Below are 21,357 nucleotides of genomic sequence, written 5' to 3'. Positions count from 1 at the left end.
CCTTGGTCAGGAGCAGCTCTGGGCAGAGCACTGTGGTGAAAATGCTATTCACTAATACTGTCAAGCAGTGAATACTGTCAGGAACTATCCAAGCAGTTTCACCTTCTGCCTTCGTCCCCACCACAGCCCTGAAATTCTCCGTGACAGTGTCTTGATTTTACAGATAAGGAAACCAAGGCACAGAGCAGCTAAATGGCTTCCCCCAGAGCTGCCACATGAACTCGCTGTGGGAACCTAGAAGGCTGACTCCGGGGCTGTGCTCTTTAGCACTCTTCCCACGGTGTCCCGAGAGCTCAGGCAGGGGTTAGAGAGGTTGTGGCCGAGCTGTAGGGTAGGAGAGAGAAGCCACAACATCTTGGAGTAGAGCGCGGTAACATACAGCGCAGGGACTGGGTGCTGAACCCACATGCCTGAACAGTGACCACTGCATGAACTGAGGAGGTTATGCTGGGGCCTCCTTTAATCAATTTTTCCCACATTCCACTCGGAAGGGAGGGATGGGTCTTCGCTGCTCAGATGCCTGTTTCTCTCATTACTATTTTCAGTAAAATAGCAAGGACAGATTTGAGTGCCCAGGTCAGTGGGAAAGGATTAGCGGCTGAGCCTCGCCGACATCCTGCCCCCTCCCTCATGGCGTTGTGGTCCTTGCAGCGGCCTTGTGCTGGTGCTCACCTCCAGCTGTGGGGCCACAGAGGAATTGGGATCCTTTCCCTGGGGTGTCTAAAGTGTCTCTGAATGCGTGTTTGTTTTGCAGGAAATGCTGCTTGGGCGATGGCCACTTCCAAACCTGATATCTTGATTATACTTTTACAGAAATTAATGGAGGAAGGAAATGTGATGTACAAAGTAAGTGATGCAGCCCTTTTCTTTGCCATTGAAACTGCCTCAGAGCTCCCTCTTCATTGGGTATATAATGGCCATAGCTGTGCTACTGCACAGAATCCATGTAATAGAAGTACCAAGAGGTGGCTGGGTCCAGTGGCTCACACCTGTAATCCCAGCACTTTGGGAAGCCAAGGTGGGTGGATCACTTGAGGCCAGGAATTCCAGACCAACCTGGGCAATATGGCAAAACACCATCTCTACCAAAAATACAAAAATTACCAGGGCGCCTGTAATCCCAGCTACTTGGGAGGCTGAGGCAGGAGAATTGCTTGAACCTAGGAGGTGGAGGTTGCAGTGAGCTGAGACAGCACCACTGCACTCTACTGCACTCTAGCCTTGGCAACAGAGCAGCAAGACTCAGTCTCAAAAAAAAAAAGATGCCAAGAGGTGCTGACCTGGTCTCACGCCCGTGGTTGGCGTAGTATCTTTCCCGCAGAATCTTAAAGGTAGAAAACATCTCTGTTTGTGTCTGAGAGCCATTATTTCTGAGCTAATCCTTGAGGTTGTAGTGGTGACTTACTGCCTGAAGCCATGGCATGAAGCCAAGTCACCTTTAGGTCAACTGAACATCATAGAGGACGTTCCTCAGCCCTTCATGTTCTGAGTTCAGATCGCCACACTGAGGCACAGTGATGAGGCATGGGAGGGGAACACCCAGCAGTCATTTCCAGAAGAAAAGACTTGCTCCATCACCTGAGCCTTTCCTAACTAATTTTTAATATCTATGAATGTCTGGAATTTGAAACTGTTTTTAGAGATATTTTTACTTAATACAGTTGAGTAATACCTCAGTTATTCAGGAGACTGAATTAATTTTTTTTATTTTCCCTCAAAAATGGAAATATGATTTACAGATCAATAAACTGCACCTTAAAATTTTCCAAATAAGACATCAATTTAGGTCAGAGGTCAGTAAACTTATTTTTAAAGGCCAGACAGTAAATGTTTCAGGCTCTGCAGACTGTGTGGCCTCTGTCACAACTCTCCAGTTCTGCTGTAGGGGTAAAAAGCAGCCACAGAGAACACAGAGCGAATGAGCACAGCTGTGTCCCAATAAAACTTTATTTGTGAGCACAGGTGGCCAGCAGACTTGGCCTGCAAGCCATGGTTTGCCAGCCCCTGGTTTAGATAGATATGCAGGCCATTTGCATAGGTCACTATTTGCAGCTCTGTGATTAGGCAGAATTAAAAGATTATTGGGGAAGAACTAGATTATGACCATGTTAATCCTTTTTACTGTTAGGCGGCTGTACTAGCTATGTTGTAGATTTTTTCCTTCTCATTTTTTAAAATAGTAACAAATAAATAGGCAATATAGCATGACCCAGCAGGGTTCCTGGCTTGGAATCAGTTTGAAATTGAGTTGAGAGTGTGTACTGTTGTGACTTTGAAGTGCTTTTAATATGGATTTTGGTAGGCAATTATGTCAGAAATACGAAGCCATTTTCAGCAGGCCTCATACCTGCTGTGCAATGGGACTGACTGAGCAAATGGATTTTTTAGCTTTGAAAATGATGTGTGGTGCTGCTCTGATTTTTAAAGCCCATGTTTTAGTTCCTCTTAAAAGAAAATTTATTATTCTGCAACAAGCTCTCTAGGTCTATCTACAAGACACCACTTGTCCTAGGAATGGGATCAGTTTTTCATCTGATTTCTATTACACTTAGCATTAAAATGTCTTTAGATGTGAGATCATTCTTGAAATAATTTTCAAAAATACATACCAGAAGATATCTGATTCATTAAGATTGATAGTTATCAATCTAGCAGTTTACAGACACCTTATTGTAAAACCGGCTTCTCACTGTGGAATCACAGGCTGCAGGTGCATGTGAGGCCAGTGAAGCCCGCGTGTGTCAGCCCAGTTAGTGAACTAGCTTCCATCTTGACACTGACTCAGATGCTTTCAATGATCATGGGTTTGCAGGGGGGAAGAAACTCCTCAGGGTGTTCCGGGTGTGGGAGATTATTCATCTTAGAGCCTCTGAAAAAGGACAAATGTTTGTGATTTTTGAATCCTAGAAAGGGAAGATGAAAGAGGCAGCCCAGAGGTACCAGTATGCCTTACGGAAGTTTCCTCGAGAAGGAGTCGGAGAGGACATGAGACCCTTCAATGAATTAAGGGTTTCCCTCTATCTCAGTTTGTCTCGATGCCGAAGAAAAACAAACGTAAGCTGTGCCCCTTTATTCCAACCCAGTCCTCCAGCAACAGAGCCCTTCCCCAGTAGCGAAGCCCAGCCCTTCTCCGGACCCACTGAGCCCTCCTGTCCGATTTGCTTGCACACTGAAGCGAACCTGGCATGTGGGAAACGGCTCCTATCAGTGACCATCATGGTCACTGCTACTCTGCTCCCCTCACAGTGTTGAAGGAATCCACTTGGGTTTCATTTCCTTGGCCTCAGTGATGAGAAGCAAATGCGGACAGCTCCTCTGCAGCTTCCCAACAGTGATGCTGCCGGCACTACCATGCCCGGATTCAGGAAAGGCTAACCCAAGCCTAGTGTCATGTTGTGGGCCTGCCTTCTGTGTTAGGTTTGCTCAGAGGGTCTGCCAATAACTAATTTGTAACCAGTCATGGTTAACTCATAGTCAATTTGTAACTAGTAGATCTGTTTCAGTGGTGCTTCCTACCTTTTTTGAACTGCATCCTCCTGCCCCAGTCTGTTGAGCTGCCTGCTTCTGTGCCCCGCTGCCAGAATGGGCGTAGCATCTAGGTTCCTCTCTGAGGCTGCCCCTCCACTGGAGTGTGAGGGTCCACCCTCTGGCCTTCTGGGGCACTGTCACTATCACTGTTTTCTGTGGCGGATTCTTTTCTTAATGATATTAATCAACTGTCATTATCTCCTCCCTTTCTGGCTATGCCTCAGGGTTCTGCTACCCTTTAGAACAAAACTAGGAAAGGCTTCCCATAATCATTTATCCATGTTGCTTCTGACTCCTGTATTTCTTGTTGACACCAGGACTTTGGCATGGCAGAGGAATTTGCTTCCAAGGCTCTCGAATTGAAGCCCAAGTCCTATGAAGCCTTTTATGCCAGAGCAAGAGCAAAGAGAAACAGCAGGTACTGTCCGTGGTTATCTTTGTGTCTAGAGAAGCTTTTTTTTCTGTGGGATCAAACCTGCCTGTTGCATTTGGGGAGGTTTTGCTGCAGATGTGTTGCTCAGGTGCCTCTCATCCTTTTAAATACTGAATTACTTTCACTACCTGCTTCCAAGAGGCATGGCAGTGGGACATCATCGGTGATGGGTAAACCGCTGTTTTCTCCTGACATCTCAGTAGTTACTCCTCCCCATCGCTTCTCCCAGGTGAAACTTACTACAACATGAACTTCCTACCTAATTTAGTCCATATTTCAGGGAAACTGCCAGCTAGGGGCATAGGAGGACATGAAGGGGAAGGGTTGTATGAGCTTGTTGTTAGAGGAATATTAAAAGGATTCTGGCACCCACTGATTCATGCTTCTCCTTATTCCCGGCCCAGTAGTTTTTATGGAGAGCAGTGCTGTGGAGTCACACCCATCTAGGTTAGAATTCAGCACTGCCACTTAGCTGAGTAACTCTGAGCTGTTAAATGGGTGCCAGACAGCACAGCCAGCACCGTAAGCATTCAAAACTCACTTGCTACCTTCTTTCCTTTGAGCACAGATGTTGTATGAACAGTTACACTCTGAGCATGTTCATGTGTGGCTTGTAACGTTACCTTACATTTTCCTACGAAGGCAATTTGTGGCAGCTCTGGCTGACCTGCAGGAGGCTGTGAAACTCTGTCCCACCAATCAGGAAATCAAGAGGCTTCTGGCCCGTGTAGAAGAGGAGTGCAAGCAACTCCAGAGGAGTCAACAGCAAAAACAGCAGGGCCCGCCACCAGCTCCACCCAATGACTCCGAGAATGAAGAGGATGCCCCGACCCCTGGGTTAAGTGACCACTTTCACCCTGAGGAGATTGAAGAGGAAGAAACTTCTCCCCTGGAAGAATCCGTTTCCCTGACTCCCAGGTCCCAGCCATCCTCATCTGTCCCTTCCCCATACATCCGAAACCTTCAAGAAGGGTTACAGTCCAAAGGAAGGTCTGTATCACCACAGAGCAGGGCAGGAATTGGCAAGCTCCTGAGAGAGCCTGTGGCCCAGCCTGGGCTGGTCCTGCAACCCTCCAAACAGGCCCAGATCGTGAAAACCAGCCAGCACCTGGGCTCTGGCCAGTCTGCTGTGAGAAATGGCAGCATAAAAGTTCACATCTCTTCTCAGAACCCTCCTCCGAGTCCCATGCCGGGGAGAATTGCTGCCGCTCCTGCTGGGAGCAGAATCCCGCATTTAGAGGGAGCAGTTACTTTCACTACAGGAGCTGGTTGTGGCCACTTTGGGGATCGGCCCAGCCCCAGCCAGAATGTCCGCCTGCAGCGTGGTGAGAGTGGCCCTGCACACCCTTTACCAAGTAAGACAAAAACCACAGAGAGGCTTCTGTCTCATGCCTCCGTGGCTGTGGACGCAGCCCCTCCAAACCAAGGTGGGCTGGCGACCTGCAGCGACATGCGACACCCGGCTTCCCTTACCAGCTCAGGCTCTTCTGGTTCTCCATCCAGCAGCATAAAGATGTCAAGTTCAAACAGTAGTTTGACTTCAAGCAGCAGTTTTTCAGATGGCTTCAAGGTCCAAGGACCAGATACTCGAATTAAAGACAAGGTTGTAACCCACGTTCAGAGCAGTACAGCGGAGCACAGACCCCGGAACACGCCGTTCATGGGCATCATGGATAAGACTGCAAGGTTCCAACAGCAGAGCAATCCTCCAGGCCGCACGTGGCACTGTCCGGCAGCAGAGGGGCTGCTGACAAACACGTCTGCAGCTGGCCTGCAGTCTGCTAACACTGAGAAGACATCTCTCATGCAAGTGGGAGGATATAATAACCAAGCCAAAACCTGTTCCGCTTCTACCCTGAGTGCAAGTGTCCACAATGGGGCACAGGTGAAGGAGCTAGAGGAAAACAAGTGCCAAATTCCAGTCCACTGTCAAGAGAACAGGATAACTAAGACTGTTTCTCATCTGTACCAGGAAAGTATCTCCAAACAGCAGCCTCATATCAGTAATGAAGCCCACAGGAGCCACCTCACTGCAGCAAAACCAAAGCGATCGTTCATAGAGTCAAATGTGTGAGCCTTAAGAAAGCCCCATTTGTGGAATTTGGAAAAGTGTGTTGTTAACTCCTGGTGGTAAATTAAATAGTTTTTTCATCAGAAAAATTATTTTTTAGCCATTTTTTTCCTTCGGGGTGGATCTGATGCCATTGATATATCTAAAATGTGGGATAAAACTTCTTTAATAGCTAGAAGTTACCATAAATAAGAATGCTAAGCAGAACTGAAAACTCTATCAAGTTAAAATTCTAAGACAGCCCAGAAGACATGATTTTCACTTACAAAATCGTTTGGCTTTGCCACTTTCCTCCTTGCCTTTGCTATGTGGCAAAATTATAGTACTCAGAGAATAAGTACATAATATCCCAGTGATGTATTCTGGAAACGATGGAATTCTACAGTTACAGTTCCATTGAGTCAAATCCCATTTTATATGTGCATAAGAATTAAGTTCTGAGTGATTCCTAGCTAAATGTGTGACTGTAAACATAATATAGCCAATTTTTTTAAAGCAAAATATGAGAACACCTAAGTATTGTTCCCTTCATAGCAGTTCCTATAAAGGGATTAAACACTTATTTCTGTGTTATGATCCTTATTCATATATTTTTATAGCACCTTTTTTTGGAACCTGTATTTGTGCTTGAAGGCGTTTTGACATTTGGAAACAGTATAAGCCATTTGGAATCATGACTGGTGGTCAAGTGGATTCAAGCAAAAATACTAAGACCAGCAGTCTTAGTGGCGCTTATCAATTAGCTCTCACCTGTTTTCCAAACTGCTTTTAACAATGGTAATGCTCCTGGAACAATCTTCCAAGCTCCTCTAACGACAGTATTTAATTCAGATACTAAAGGTAGGGCTGGTTGTTGCTTTTGTTTTGTTGTACAGTAGTACTTTATAGTCACATGTTGTATATATTAAATAGTTCAATTTTATTCAGATTTGTAAATATAACTCTTTCAGTGTAGTTCACCTACAAAGAAAGCCCCAGTCATGATTTGCATGTTCTCTGTAAGCTTCATCCATGCTGGTTATTGCACTGAATGATATATTATTGTGGCATGTTAACAGTATACCAGTAACAGCACTTTATCTCATTTATATGAACACCTTTGAGGTGCTACTTAAGTCCAAGCTGATGTATTATTCATTTGTAAAGATAAGGTACAGGAATGAACCTTGGCTTAAAGGTATTTTTATATGAAAATGGTGTGTTATTGGAGGATGTTAAAATGCTAATTTGAGAGAGGTAGGAGTGTATTTGTTTTATATGTTGGGGTTTGAAATTTATTTTCTAAAATTGAGGAAAAGGAAGTTATATATTTGCAGAATGTTTTACAAATGAATCGTTGTAATGAAGTTCCTGTGAACATCATCATGGTTTTGTACGAATAGGGACCTCTGATGTCATTCTTCAACGTTTGTTCCTGCGTGTGTGTACAGTTGTACTTTGTGTGAACAGCTTTATCGTTTTTATAGGCTTGCCATGAGTTTTGCTGTAACTACTATGGCTTATTTATTTTACTATTTGTGGAAGTCTTACTCTTCTTAGTTTTGTTTCTGCACAACTACTGTACTTTTCCATATGGAATAAAGACTATTAATAGAATTTGTTTTGCACTAAATGAATCAATGGATAAGTATAAAACAGCCTGATGACAACTATCTCTGTTGCTTTAATCCTTGTTACCCTAGAGGGAATAGTGAAAAGCATATTTTATATTAACACTACCAAATGCATATTTAATTTCATTTTATAATTTCAGAATAGGGTGACAGCTGCTAGAAATTCCATAATACTCAGGGGCCAAATTAGTCTTTTTGCCTCAAATAGAAAGCATGCAGGAAAGCAATATATACTTTCCTGTCTATTTCAAGACATATTGGTGTCTGTTTTTACTGGCAACAGGGCTATCTTTGCTACTGTAATTCTCAAACACTTTGGCAATACTCTGAACACTGTTATGACAGTTCGTTCTTTAACACATTTGTATTATCTTTCAGTTAAAAGTGTTTGTCTTTATGCCCACACATTTCAAAGTAATATGAGAGTGAACATTAAACTGTTGTATTGTGATAAAATTCTTGGATGCTTAAACATCATAATTCCTCAGATTTATTGTCTGGTCACTGCTGTTGTTGCAGAGCTAAGTAGCTTCAATCCTTAAAGAGCTTTATATTTAATGAAAGGTTAAAAACAAAAAGGATGAGAAGGAAAGTATTATCTAATACATAATTCTTATCATTAGATGATTTTTCCTGTAAAGGAGCTAACAAGAATATTCTAATAATTTATTGTACATTATGATTTTGATATATACTTAGTAAAGATAAGGTGCTTGGTCCAGCCAGGAAGAGGTGACGCATCCTTAGAAAGCCAATGGTCAGTCCCGACAGGACTGGGTGGTGGGCAGTGCTGCTGCTCCACACAGCCTTGAACAGTGGGAGCTGGAGTGCCCGGCATGGGGGCTGTGTGTTGTCCCCTCTTACCGATGGTTTTGGTTTGCTCATGTGGAAGAGTTGCTCGACTTTGATTTATGTGTTGTATACAAAAAGAGGTGTGTCAATTAGGTAAATTATCGGCATCTTAATTTTCAGTTTTGTTTTACAAGAAACTATCCTGGTAAAGTCTAAGAAAGCAAAATACCTTAACAGTGCTTAAAAAAAAAAAAAACATGGCTTTTTGTGTTTTCTAGCAATGACTTTGAATGATTTTAGTAATTTTTATTTAAAAAACAGCTAACCTCATTCAGAAAATCAAAACGTTACTTTATCAAAACAGACAGTTGGACCAATGGTAAGTTGTTTTATGTTTAAAAACTGTTCTGGGCCGGGCACGGTGTCTCACACCTGTAATCCCAGCACTTTGGGAGGCCGAGGCGGGTGGATCACTTTGAGGTCAGGAGTTCAAGACCAGCCTGGCCAGCATGGGGAAACCCAGTCTCTACTATAAATAGAAAAATTAGGTGGGCGTGGTGGCAGGCATCTGTAATCCCTGCTTCTTAGGAGGCTGAGGCAGGAGAATCGCTTAAACCCAGGAGGCAGAAATTGCAGTGAGCCAAGATTGCACCACTGCACCCCAGCCTGGGCAACAGAGCAAAATGCTGTCTCAAAAGTGTTCTGTTGAAATTATTACCATACTTTCTATAAAGAATAAAACAGAAAAACAGCCAGGCGTGGTGGCTCACGCCTGTAATCCCAGCACTTTGGGAGGGCAAAGCGGGTGGATCATGAGGTCAGGAGTGCAAGAGCATCCTACCCAACGTGGTAAAACCCTGTTTCTATTAAAATTACAAACATTAGCCAGGTGTGGTGGCATGCACCTGTAATCCCAGCTACTCGGGAGGCTAAGGCAGGAGAATTGCTTGAACCTAACAGGCAGAGGTTGCAGTGAGCCCAGATCATGCCATTGCACTCCAGCCTGGGAGACAGCAAGATTCTAAAAAATGAAAAGAATGCAATAGAAAAACACCTAGAACATGCTTCCAACCTTTCTAGTCCTCAACAGTAAGAATGTGAGAAGCACGTCATATGAAAAAAAAATTACTTTTCTAGAACCATTGATCATGAATCCTAGTTATGACGTAAAGGTTAACAAAGTTTAGTAATACATTAAGTTAAAATGTTTGCAAAAAGAATTATAAAGAAATGGTGTTTGGAGATTTCAGTGTTAAGGCTTGCTGCCTTTCTGTGAACATGTAGCATATTGTGAGTTTATAAAATGCGTGGTCAACCTTTCTTATATTTACATTGCTTTTCCCTTTTTATTTCCAAGTTTCAAAATTCTTGAACAATTCCCCATTGTGAGTTTTGGGGGTAGCCGTGCAAAGAAGGGTGCAGGCCCAGAGGCCCGGCCTGTGCTTGCAGTGCAGTTGTAACAAGCTCCCCGTGGATGGCTTCCTTTCTAGTAACAACACTGGACAGGCAAGTAAGAAGTTAGCACCACCTTCACTTCCTCAACCTGGAGTTTTTTTCTGGAGTGAATATATCAGGCTATTGTGTAAAATTGCCTTTGTTACCCCAGCTTAGAATTATATGTGAGAACTTTTAAGAATTCTTAATTCTGAAGGGAGGCTAGAGTTTGCCATTTTATATATTTCAGCAGTCAACTTATTCAGGATTTATTTCATCTAACTTATACATAGGTTTGGAAAATAAGAAAAAATTCATTACCATCCTGCAAACTTAAAATCCAACAAAATTGCTTAAACATCTGAGGTGATTTTTCTCAATTTAATCATTAACAATCTACAACCATTTTGCTGCAAATTCTCTTTAAAAGGGCTCCAAAGAGTTAATGAATGGCTAGTAAGTAGAATGTAAACATCTGTTGGGCTGGGAGCAGTGGCTCAAGCCTGTAATCCCAGCACTTTGGGAGGCCAAGGCAGGTGGATCACGAGGTCAAGAGAGCGAGACCATCCAGGTCAACATGGTGAAACCCCGTCTCTACTAAAAATACAAAAATTAGCTGGGCATGGTGGCGCGTGCCTGTAATCCCAGCTACTCAGGAGGCTGAGGCAGGAGAATTGCCTGAACCCAGGAGGCGGAGGTTGCGGTGAGCCGAGATCGCGCCATTGCACTCCAGCCTGGGTAACAAGAGTGAAAAAAAAAAAAAAAAGAATGTAAACATCTGTTATTCTGGAGTAGTCCACTCTTGAGTTATAAAGAGAGATGACCTACATCTAACAAGAATAAATGTGGGCACTGTCGGGAATAATATTAAGAGGAATAAAAGAAAATTGGGGCACCACAATTTAAAGTGTAACTTTATTTCTATACAGCTGAAGATTTTTTTTCACTATTACGAAAAGGCTTTTAGTTAAAGTCCATGTATTTTTAAAGAATGGAAATTGACAATTTTTATAGGTAACTAAATTGAAGAAGTTTACCTTTTTCCTGTTTTGCTTTTAAAATTGTCTGATTAGTAATTACCTTTAAATCATTCAAATGAGATTACTGAAAATATAAACAATGTAACATCAACAATTTTACTTTTGATGTAGCTCCAGCCATCTATCGATGGCCATTTTCAGAGTCCTATTTGGTGTAAGTACCACTGAAGGAAGAACAAGATTTGTCATGGGACTCGTACGTTTCTTCGTGCTGATCCAATTTTCCATTGCTTCCTTTTCATAAGAATAGCCATCTGAAAAAAAAAATCACACAAATTACATGATGTAGGAAAAAGAAATTAGGATCACTAAAATGAACTGAGTGCAAAAAGTCTTTGCAGAGGCCTTTATTGTGACTTAAATGGTATTCCTCTCCTGTACCACCACTCCCAAAAATCTCTGCCAAAACACCTGAAATACATTAAGATTGGATGGAGATATATGAAGCAAAAATTACCCAGAAGAGTAACATAAACTCTTTCAACAGTACAACTGAGACAGGGACCCTGTCAAATACAGACACAGTGGAAGAGAAGAAAGGAACAGAGTTGGATGGAGTGGGAGTGAGGATAAACTGCCGATCAGAGCTGCTGAAAAGAGCCTATGACTCAGCAAAACTTTTGAACACCTTGAAAAGTCAGGAAAACCGATACCCACCCAGAGATGACAGAATTTACCCCACTAAGGATTTGACAGTGAAGGGACTTAAGGTTTTTTTTTTTTAATCCACTGGCTATTTTTTTTTTTTTTTTTTTTGCGGGGGAGAGGGAGGGGGAACCAAGTCTTATGCTGTCACCCAGGCTGGAATGCAGTGGTGAGAGCTCAGCTCACTGCAAGCTCTCCCTCCCAGGTTCAAGTGATTCTCCTGCCTCAGCCTCCTGAGTAGCTGGGACTAAAGGTGCCTGCCATCCTGCCTGGCTAATTTTTTGTATTTCTAGTAGAGACAGTGTTTCACCATGTTAACCATCTGGTCTCAAACTCCTGAACTCAGGTGATCCACCCGCCTCGGCCTCCCAAAGTGCTGGAATTACAGGTTTGAGCCACTCTGACCAGCTGCTCAGGTTTTCTTAACACCATTTTCTTACAAAATTCTTTGCCTTTACACATGTAAAGACTGAACTTTTGCTTCAGTACTTTCCTTTTTTTTTGTCTTTTTGAGACGGAGTTTAACTCTTGTTACCCAGGTTGGAGTGCAATGGCGCGATCTTGGCTCACCACAACCTCCGCCTCCTTGGTTCAGGCAATTCTCCTGTCTCAGCCTCCTGAGTAGCTGGGATTACAGGCACGCACCACCATGCCCAGCTAAGTTTTTGTATTTTTAGTAGAGACGGGGTTTCACCATGTTGACCAGGATGGTCTCGATCTCTTGACCTCGTGATCCACCCGCCTTGGCCTCCCAAAGTGCTGGGATTACAGGCTTGAGCCACCGCGCCCGGCCTACTTTCATTTTTATACTTGTAGCTCCTTTTCAAGCTGAAAACCTTGGTTCCTGATTTCATTTACACATTTAATGTACAGTATATACTGTTTCAAAATAATGCTAATATATTTAACATAAAACTGAAAGATATTTAAGTTTACTTTATGTTCTTTCTGTCATCAAGGTAAATTTACGAGAGTGGTCTCAATACTGTGTTCGAAAACCACATTAAAACTATGGGCTGGGCATGGTGGTTCACACCTGTAATCCTAGTACTTTGGGAGGCTAAGGAGGGCAGATCACTTGAGGTCAGGAATTTTGAGATCAGCCTGGCCAAAGCGGCAAAACCCATCTCTACTAAAAATATAAAAATTAGCTGGGCGTGGTGGCAGACGCCTGTAATTGCAGCTACTCAAGAGGCTGAGGCAGGAGAATCACTTGAGCCCAGGAGGTGGAGGTTCCAGTGAGCTGAGATCGTACCACTGCACTCCAGCCTCGGTGACAAAGCGAGACTCCATCTCAAAAAAAAAAAACAAAAAAAACTAAAACAAGGTACCTTCAGAAGGGTCTAATCTAACCCTGTTCAATCCTTGTTCCCAATCCTTCCTATATAAGTAACCATGTGCAATCCATTTTTAAAACATATGTATATGTACAACACAGTACATATTCATTCTACATAACAGCATACTAGCCACACTACTTTGCACCTTGATGTATTTATTCTCCCCACAGTACTCCACTGTATAGATGTATTGATAGACATCTGTGTAGTTTCCAATCTTTGCCTTTTACAAACAGTGCTGTACCAACACAAACCAAGGAAAAAAACACACCCAAAATACAAATAGTGCTACAACGAAGTCTTGTGCATGTGTCACTTTTGTTTTGGGGAGATTTCAGAAGTATAATTCCTAAAGCAGCATAATCTCGCTATAGTGCCAACTTACTTCCACAGGAATTCTACAATTTTCATTCCTGCTAGCAATGTTTATGAGAATGCCTTTTCCCCCTACAGCTTAACAGTGTATGTTGTCAAACTCGTGGATTTTTGCCAGTCTCTAGGTAAGCAATAGTACAATACATCAGATGGAGAATCTTTTGTTCATGTTTGAGCCATTTGCTTTTCTTTTTCCTGTGAGCTATTCATATATTTTGCCCATTTTTCTATTAGGTTGTCCGTAAGATTTCATAGATGTGGAATATCAACACTTCATCAATTTCTCCCTTGACTCCCGGATAGTGAAGTTTTCTCAGTTCTATCAAGGAATTTGCCTACATTGTCTTTGAAGAGATGGGGTCCTGCTGGTCTCAAGCTCCTGGGCTCAAATAACCCTCCTACATCGACTTCCAAAATAGCTAGGACTCCAGGTGAAGCCACTGCACTCTGCAAGTTTCCCTTTTTATGTTGGGTTTCTGATTCATTGGGAATTAATTTAAATGTACAGCATACAGGATGGATCCAATTTTATCCCTTTCCACATGGTGGTTCAGATGTCAAAACACCACTTGTTGGAAATAATTTTTACCACTGATTTAAAATGCTATCTTTATCAGTCTCTAAATTTCCAAATGCATATGGATCAATTTCCAGATTTTAAACTTTTCTACTGTTTTATTCCTGGACCAACACTACACATTGACTTACCGAGGCTTCTCAACATATAACATCTCATAAGCTAGCAACCTTCCTCATTTTTTTTCCTAAGGTTATTTTTGCTGAATAATCACCTTGTGTATCTCTTGGCAAAAAGTTTTATCAGGATCATGTCAAGCCTTTAAAATGGAAAAAGCTGACACTGACATCCTGCTGCCACTGAGTCTTCCTAGCTCTCACCACACTGCACCTGCCATTATACTTTCACAGGGATGTTTTTGTGTTTATGTAGGTTTGAAAGTTTTATGCATTTCTTAAATTTAGGGTTTTGGTGTGTTTCCTTTTTTCCTGAGACAGGCAGGGTCTCACTCTGTCACCCAGGCTAGAGTACAGTGACATGATCACAGCTCACTGCAGCCTCTACCTCCCAGGCTCAAGTGATTCTCCGAGATTATCCTCCAGAGTAGCTGGCATTACAGGCACATGTCACTACACCTGGCTAATTTTTTAAACATTTTTGTAGAGAAGGGGTTCTCACTGTTGCCCAGGCTGGTCTAGAACACCTCAGACAATACTCCCACCTTGGCTTCCCAAAGTGCTGGGTTTACAGACATGAATTATACTGCACCCAGCGGGGTTTCGTTTGTTCTAAGGTCTCATTCGTTCTAGTTTTTGTTATTGTAACCTAGGCAATCAGTTATACCTTTTAAGTGCTTTGGTTTACTGAATGTTTTAACTTTCTACTTTGCCAAATTCATATTGTTTGTACATTTTTTATTCTTTTGGGCTTTCTACACATGCTGTTATATAGAAAGGGTTTGTCCCTTTCAAATTTTATTTTGTTGGGCAGGGGGCAGATGTGAGGGGTGGCTAATATTTCTAAAACAATAGCTGAGAGCACCCTTTACATTCCTTACTGTAATAGGAATACATACCAAGGTATATGTATTTTTTAAGAAAGTCAGCCAGGCTCAGTGGCTCATGCTTATAATCTGAGCACTTGGGAGGCCAAGGCAAGTGGACCACTTGAACCCTAAAGTTTAAGACCAGCCTGGGCAACATGGCAAACCCCCAGTCTCTGGATTGTTTTTTTCTTTTTTTGAGACAGAGTTTTGCTCTTGTTACCCAGGCTGGAGTGCAATGGCGCAATCTCGGCTCACCACAACCTCTGCCTCCTGGGTTCAGGCAATTCTCCTGCCTCAGCCTCCTGGATAGCTGGGACTACAGGCACGCGCCACCGTGCCCAGCTAATTTTTTGTATTTTTAGTAGAGACAGGGTTTCACCATGTTGACCAGGATGGTCTCGATCTCTTGACCTTGTGATCCACCCACTTCGGCCTCCCAAACTGCTGGGATCATAGGCGTGAGCCACCATGCCTGGCCTCTAGATTGTTTTGGTTGCTTCATGTCTGTTTTACTTTTACCTCCTTACAGAGACACTGGCAGCCGCTGCGTAACTCCCCCACTTTGGGGATCTGAGTTCTGACTCTGAAAGATGGAGGTTCTGAGAAACTCAACTTACCTTTCTTCGGTCCTAGAGAGGGAACCATGCTTTCTGCAGATACTGTTACCTGTGACTGCCCTTTTGCTCTTTTTGAGATATATTTCACAATATAAAATTCACCCATCTGTGGTTCTTGGTATGTTTCCGAGTTGTATATCACCATACCCATTAGCAGTCACTGCCCCCTCAGCCCATGGCCACCTCTAACCTACTTTGTCTCTATGGATTTGCCTGTTTGGGGCATTTCATATAACAGCAATCACGTACTATGCAGCCTTTGGTGTAGGGCTTCTTTCACTTACCATAATGTTGCCAAGGTCCCTCCTCTGTTGTATGGCTATACCACATTTCATGCATTCACTTTTGATATTTGGGTTGCTTCCACCTTTGGGCTATTAATAATGTTGCTGTGCTTGTACAACTTTTTGTGTGAGCATGTGTTTTTAATTCTCCTGCCTATTCCACTTAGGAGTGGAATTGTGGTAACTTTTTGAGGAACTTCCAAACTGTTTTCAACAGCAGCCACACACAAAGGTTCCATTTTCTGCACATCCTTGCCAACACATATTTTCCTACTTTTAGATTATAGCCCATCTTAGCAGGGGTGAGATGATTTTGATTTGCATTAATGACACTGACCATCTTTTGAAGTGCTTATTGTCAAACAGCATATTAGACTGTTGCAGGGCACCGTTACCTGTATTAACTTCTTTAATCTACACAGCAACCTTATGATGTAGATATTGTTAGCATTGCTATTTTACAAATGAGGAAACTGAGCCATGGCCTGAATAACTTTCCCAGGTCACACAGGTAGGGAGTAACTGACCTGGGATTTAAACCCAAGCAGTCTGGCTCCACAGATAATGCTCTTATTCTTCCTGTATATGGGACGTCCAGAAAAGATAACTGTAGTAACTGAAATTAAAAACAAACAGAAAACCTCATTGGACAGGTAAAAACAGCAGTTAGACAACTGCAGGAAAGGCAGCTGGTAGGCAAGTCCAAGAAAAACACCCAGAAAGGCTTAAGAGAGGTACAGGGGATGAGGAGAATGGCTGAAAATTTTCCAGAAGTGGTGAAGGGCATGAAAGAGAAAAATCTACAAAGACAAATCCTATGAAACAAAAAATAGGAATTAGACAGACAGTATACTTGAACTGCAACTGGACAGCATAAGTATGTTTCCTATGCATAACCAAGCTAAAACACTGTGAAGGCTCTAGAGAAACAGCAGAGCTGGCAGATCAGGTTTAGAAGGTTTTCACATGTTCAGAACACAGATGAAGGAACTAATAGAGATGTGACACCCACCCGTGCAGAGCTGTCATTTCCACTCATTTCTTTAGCCCCAGTGAACATGTAGTTTTCAGGTTTTCTGTAATTCTAACAAAAATACCAAACACTTTATGTTGTAACATTAGACAGGCATGGTCACACATGCCTGTAATCCCAGCTATAGGGAGGCTGAGGCAGGAGAACTGCCTTAACTCAGGAGGTGGAGGTCTCAGTGAGCTGAGATCATGCCACTGCGTTCCAGCCCGAATGGCAGAGTGAGATTGTCTCAAAAAAAAAAAAAAATCTGGACAGCTAAATTGGCAAAAATGACCAAGCCAAATTTTTTAGAAAGATTCCACATAACTAAAACTAAAAATGTACAGCAGTGCCTATCAGTATTAGGAATTTATGCAAATGTACCTGTAAATACATTTGTCTCTATGGATTTGCCTGTGACTGAGGATGTTTTCTATACTATAGAATCACTTGCAGTAAGCTGGGTCTGCATCCACTGATTCAACCAACTGCTGATTGATGATAGAAAATATTCAGAAAAATAACAATACAATTCAAAAAGCCAATACAGTATAACAGCTATTTACAAAGCACTTACATTGTGTAAGTAATCTAGAGATGATTTGGAGGAACAAGATGTGTGTGGGTCATAAGCAAATACTACCCAAAAAAATGGAGAAAGATGCCTGTAAACAGAGTAAGAGTTAATTTCAGCGACATCCCTAAGAGGAAATGCTATCCTGCATGTGAGAATGAAGCATATGGTTCCCAATATATTGACAAATGTTGTTCTCTCTGTTGAAAAACAAAAGCAACTTTTTAAAAGTATGCATCATAGCCCATTTGTTATATAGGACACTATAAATGGATGGAAAATATCTATAACAATACACCTAAACTGTATCATTAATACATGAGAATTCAGAAGAGCCCCTGTTTTTAAAATTGCTTGTCTGTTTTTCACTAAGTCTGTACTGCTTTCATAATTTAAAAGAATGAATAAAAATGAAGTACAAGAATGCTGAACATACATACAGGTCCTAAAATTTTTTCTGAGGCAATTAGTTCAATAGATACAAAAATATATGTAAGGAAAAATCGAAATAAAAATGCTTTCAGTTCAGAAAAATGTAGGTGGGTAGGAAAGTAGAAGAAAAAATAGAATTATATGCTGGCAGGAATTAGTCCACACATGTATCAATAATCACAACAGAAAGAAATTGGTTCAATTCTGCTATTAATGATGACTGGGTTTTTAATTCAACTTTGTTTCCCATAGGAACACCTATAAAAGTAACAAAGGAAGGTTAAAAATCAGTGAGTGGGAAATCTACAGGGATTATGCTAAGTAAAAAAAAAAAGGAAAGCCAACTGAAAGCTTTTTCACTACATGATTCCACTGATACGCCATTTTTGAAATGGAGGACAAATTAGTGGCTTCCAGGGGCTGGAAGAGAGTGGGGAGATGATGGATCTAGTTAAAATTTAGAAATGTTCTGTGTCTCAACTGTAATAATCACAAACCTCCAGACAGGATAAGACTATAGAGTTTCACACACACAGGTAAGTACATATAAAACTGGGGAAATCTAAGATCTGAGGGTTCTAGCAGTGTCAGTATCCTGATTGTGATATAATAGTATCATTTTGAAAAATGTCAGTGGGGAAAGCTGGACAAAGTGTATTAGGTATGTGTGTCTATTGTTTCTTAACAACAGCATTGATTAAAAATAATGAAATTTAAAAATAAATGGGTGGTGCCAGAAAGATTAAAATTAAAGACACAGATAATAGGAATAAGTAAGGCTGTGAAGCAGTTAGAATTCCTATACACTGCTGGTGGATGTAGAAAGTGATTTAACACTCCGGAATGCTGTTTATGTATACCTACTCCTAGGAATATACCAACAGACATGCATACATATATTAACCAAAAACATGTACAGGAAGGTTCATGGCAGCTCTGTAACAGCCAGCAATACCCATCAACAGAATGAATTATATGCACACAATGGATTTCTAGACAGAAATGAAAACTAAACTGCTTTGTGCAACAATATAGATGAATCTCACAAACATGTTTAAGAAGCCAGACCCGAGAGAGACATGTTGTGATTCAATAATAAACTAATGAAGCAATCTATCCTATTACAGTCTAAAGGAGAAAGTCAATAGATTTAAAAATTCTCAACAAACTGGAGATAGAAGGGAACTCGAACTTGATAAGGACAGCTAACATCATATTAAATGGTGAAGGTTGAATGCTTTCCCTCTAAGTGCAGGTGAAAATAAGAATGTCGATACACCACTTCTTTACAACATTGTACTAAAAATTCTGACCAAAAATAACAGGAAATAATTTATAAAATTTAATAATTTTTAAAATTTTAAAACAGGATATAATAATTTTAAACAGGATATAATTTATAAAACAATTTAAAATTTATAAATTTCAGAAAATTCTGAAAAGGATTCACACAGATTGGAAAGAAATGATAGATGACACAATCATGTATAAAGAAAGTCTATTAAGCTTATGTTAAAAAGCTACTAACAGCCCTTCATATCTGAGGGGTCTGTATATACTGATTCAACCAACTGCTGATGGAAAATATTCAGAAAAGTAACAATAAAATAAAAAAAAAAATGCCAACACAGTGTAACAGCTATATACAAAGCACTTACATTGAATTGGCCATAAGTAATCCAGAGATGATTTGGAGGGACAGGATGTAAATCATATGCAAATAGTACATCATTTTATATATGGGACTTAAGCATCCACAGATTTTTATATTGAGGAAGTTGGCTACTGAAGGATGACTTAACTAATCAATGTAGCAAGGTCACGAAGTCAATATATAAAAGTGTATTTCTATTTAAAATTATATTTCTATTTGAGCAAATTGTACAGTGTCATAAAAATACAAGCTACTGGCCAGGCATGGTGGCTCACACCTGTAATCCCAGCACTTTGGGAGCCTGAGGCGGGCAGATCACGAGGTGAAGAGATGAAGACCACCCTGGCCAACATGGTAAAACTCCATCTCTACTAAAAATACAAAAATTAGCTGGGTGTGATAGGGCGTGCCTATGATCCCAGCTACTTGGGAGGCTGAGGCAGGAAAATCACATGAACCCAGGAGGCAGAGATTGCAGTGAGCTGATATTGTGCCACTGCACTCCAGCCTGGCAACAGAGTGTGATCTCCGTCTCAAAAAAAAAAAAAAAAAAAACAGCTACTGGCCAGGCTCAGTGGCTTAGACCTCTTAGCTCAGCATTTTAGGAGGTCTGTTTGAAGCCACAAGTTCAGGACCAGCCTGGGCAACAAAGAGACCCCGTCTCTACAAAAATAAAAATTTTGTAAACGTTTAGCTGGACATGGTGGTACACGCTTATGGTTCTAGCTACTTGGAAGGCATAAGGATCACGTGAACCCAGGAAGTCAAAACTGCAGTGAGCTAAAATTGTGTCACTGCATGCCAGCCTGGACAACAGAATGATACCTCATCTCTAAAAAGTAAAAATTTAAACATTTTAAAAAAATAAGCTACCTAAAGATAATTTTGACAAAATGTGCAAAAGCTACACACTAAAATTCAAAGCTAATAAAGGAAAAGAAGACCTAAGCAAAGGCAAAGTGATACCATGTTCATGGATTGGAGTGGTTCAACTCTAAACTGATCTATACATTAAACACCATCCCAGTGAAAATCTGAGCAAGGAAACTGAAAAAGTATTTCTAAGATCTATGTGTAAATGCAAAAGGATCAAGAATAATCTAAATAGTTTTGAAAAGAACTAAGTCATGTGATTTATACTACCTGACTTTAAGACTTAGTATAAAGCAGTCAGGTACAGTGGCTTATGCTTGTAATCCCAGCATTTTGGGAAGGTGAGGCAGGCAGACCACTCGAGGCCAGCAGTTTAAGACCTGCTTGACCAATGCAGTGAAATCCCATCTCTACTAAAAATAGAAAAAAATTAGCCAGGCGTGATGTTGCACGCCTGTAATCCCAGCTACTTGGAGGCTGAGGCATGAGAATCACTTGAACCCAGGCGGTGGAGATTGCAGTGAGCCAAGATGGAGCCACTGCACTCCAGCATGGGCAACAGAAAAAGACTATAAAGCTACAGTAATCAAAGCACTGTGGTAACTGGCACATAGACATAAAAATCAAACATCCTACAAAGTCTAGAAATAGACCTGTGATATAAGTCAGATGATTTTAACAAACGTGCCAGATAATTCATTAAGAAAATGATTTCCCAATAAATGATGCTGGAACAACTGGCTATTTGTTTAGGAAAAATGCCATAGACAAAAATTTGAACTAAGTCCTAGACCTAAGCCTAAAATATAAAACCTTAAAATGTCTAGAAGAAAACAGGATAAAGATCTCTGAAACCTTGCAGTAGGCAGATTTCTTAGAACTCAAAAAGTATGAATCAAAGTGAAAAATAAATTAGACTTCGTCAAAATTAAAAACTTTTGCTCTATAAGAGACATCGTTATCAAAATGATGAGGCAGGCTACAGACCAGGAGAAAATATGTGCAATACATTACCTTGTGCAAAATACTTGTACCTAGAATTTATAAGGAACTCTCACAATGCAATACGATAATCCAA

At 41.2% G+C, this 21,357-nt stretch overlaps 2 protein-coding genes and 1 long non-coding RNA gene across 81 annotated transcripts in view; 2 read left to right on the top strand and 1 right to left on the bottom strand.

Moving 5' to 3' along the window:
- TANC1 (tetratricopeptide repeat, ankyrin repeat and coiled-coil containing 1) overlaps positions 1–7,628 on the top strand; it is a 257,115-nt gene extending 249,487 nt beyond the window's left edge. For all 42 annotated transcript variants that reach the window (XM_078327639.1, XM_078327636.1, XM_035304791.3 and 39 more), the window contains 4 exons: positions 755–846; positions 2,908–3,054; positions 3,846–3,946; positions 4,604–7,628. In XM_078327639.1, coding sequence (XP_078183765.1) covers positions 755–846; positions 2,908–3,054; positions 3,846–3,946; positions 4,604–6,035 — 1,772 coding nt within the window. In that variant the 3' untranslated portion in view covers positions 6,036–7,628. The remainder of the gene's footprint in view (positions 1–754; positions 847–2,907; positions 3,055–3,845; positions 3,947–4,603) is intronic.
- Positions 7,629–10,772: 3,144 nt separating this feature from the next.
- The window catches only part of WDSUB1 (WD repeat, sterile alpha motif and U-box domain containing 1), a 52,229-nt gene continuing 41,644 nt past the window's right edge, over positions 10,773–21,357 (bottom strand). For 33 of the 38 annotated variants that reach the window (XM_054258350.2, XM_054258347.2, XM_078327647.1 and 30 more), the window contains one exon: positions 10,773–11,165. In XM_054258350.2, coding sequence (XP_054114325.1) covers positions 11,008–11,165 — 158 coding nt within the window. In that variant the 3' untranslated portion in view covers positions 10,773–11,007. Of the gene's footprint in view, positions 11,166–16,261; positions 16,351–21,357 lie in introns of all 38 variants that reach the window. The other 5 variants (XM_078327656.1, XM_054258349.2, XM_078327645.1 and 2 more) reach the window with 1 other exon arrangement.
- LOC108592198 (uncharacterized) lies at positions 13,344–17,748 on the top strand. The gene is made up of 3 exons (XR_013518920.1): positions 13,344–13,396; positions 13,506–13,702; positions 15,363–17,748. It is a non-coding gene; the product is annotated as an uncharacterized LOC108592198 (long non-coding RNA).

The sequence above is a fragment of the Callithrix jacchus genome, chromosome 6 (genome assembly GCF_049354715.1).
Source record: "Callithrix jacchus isolate 240 chromosome 6, calJac240_pri, whole genome shotgun sequence".
NCBI lineage: Eukaryota > Metazoa > Chordata > Mammalia > Primates > Cebidae > Callithrix > Callithrix jacchus.
This window is presented reverse-complemented; position numbering and strand designations above follow the sequence as displayed.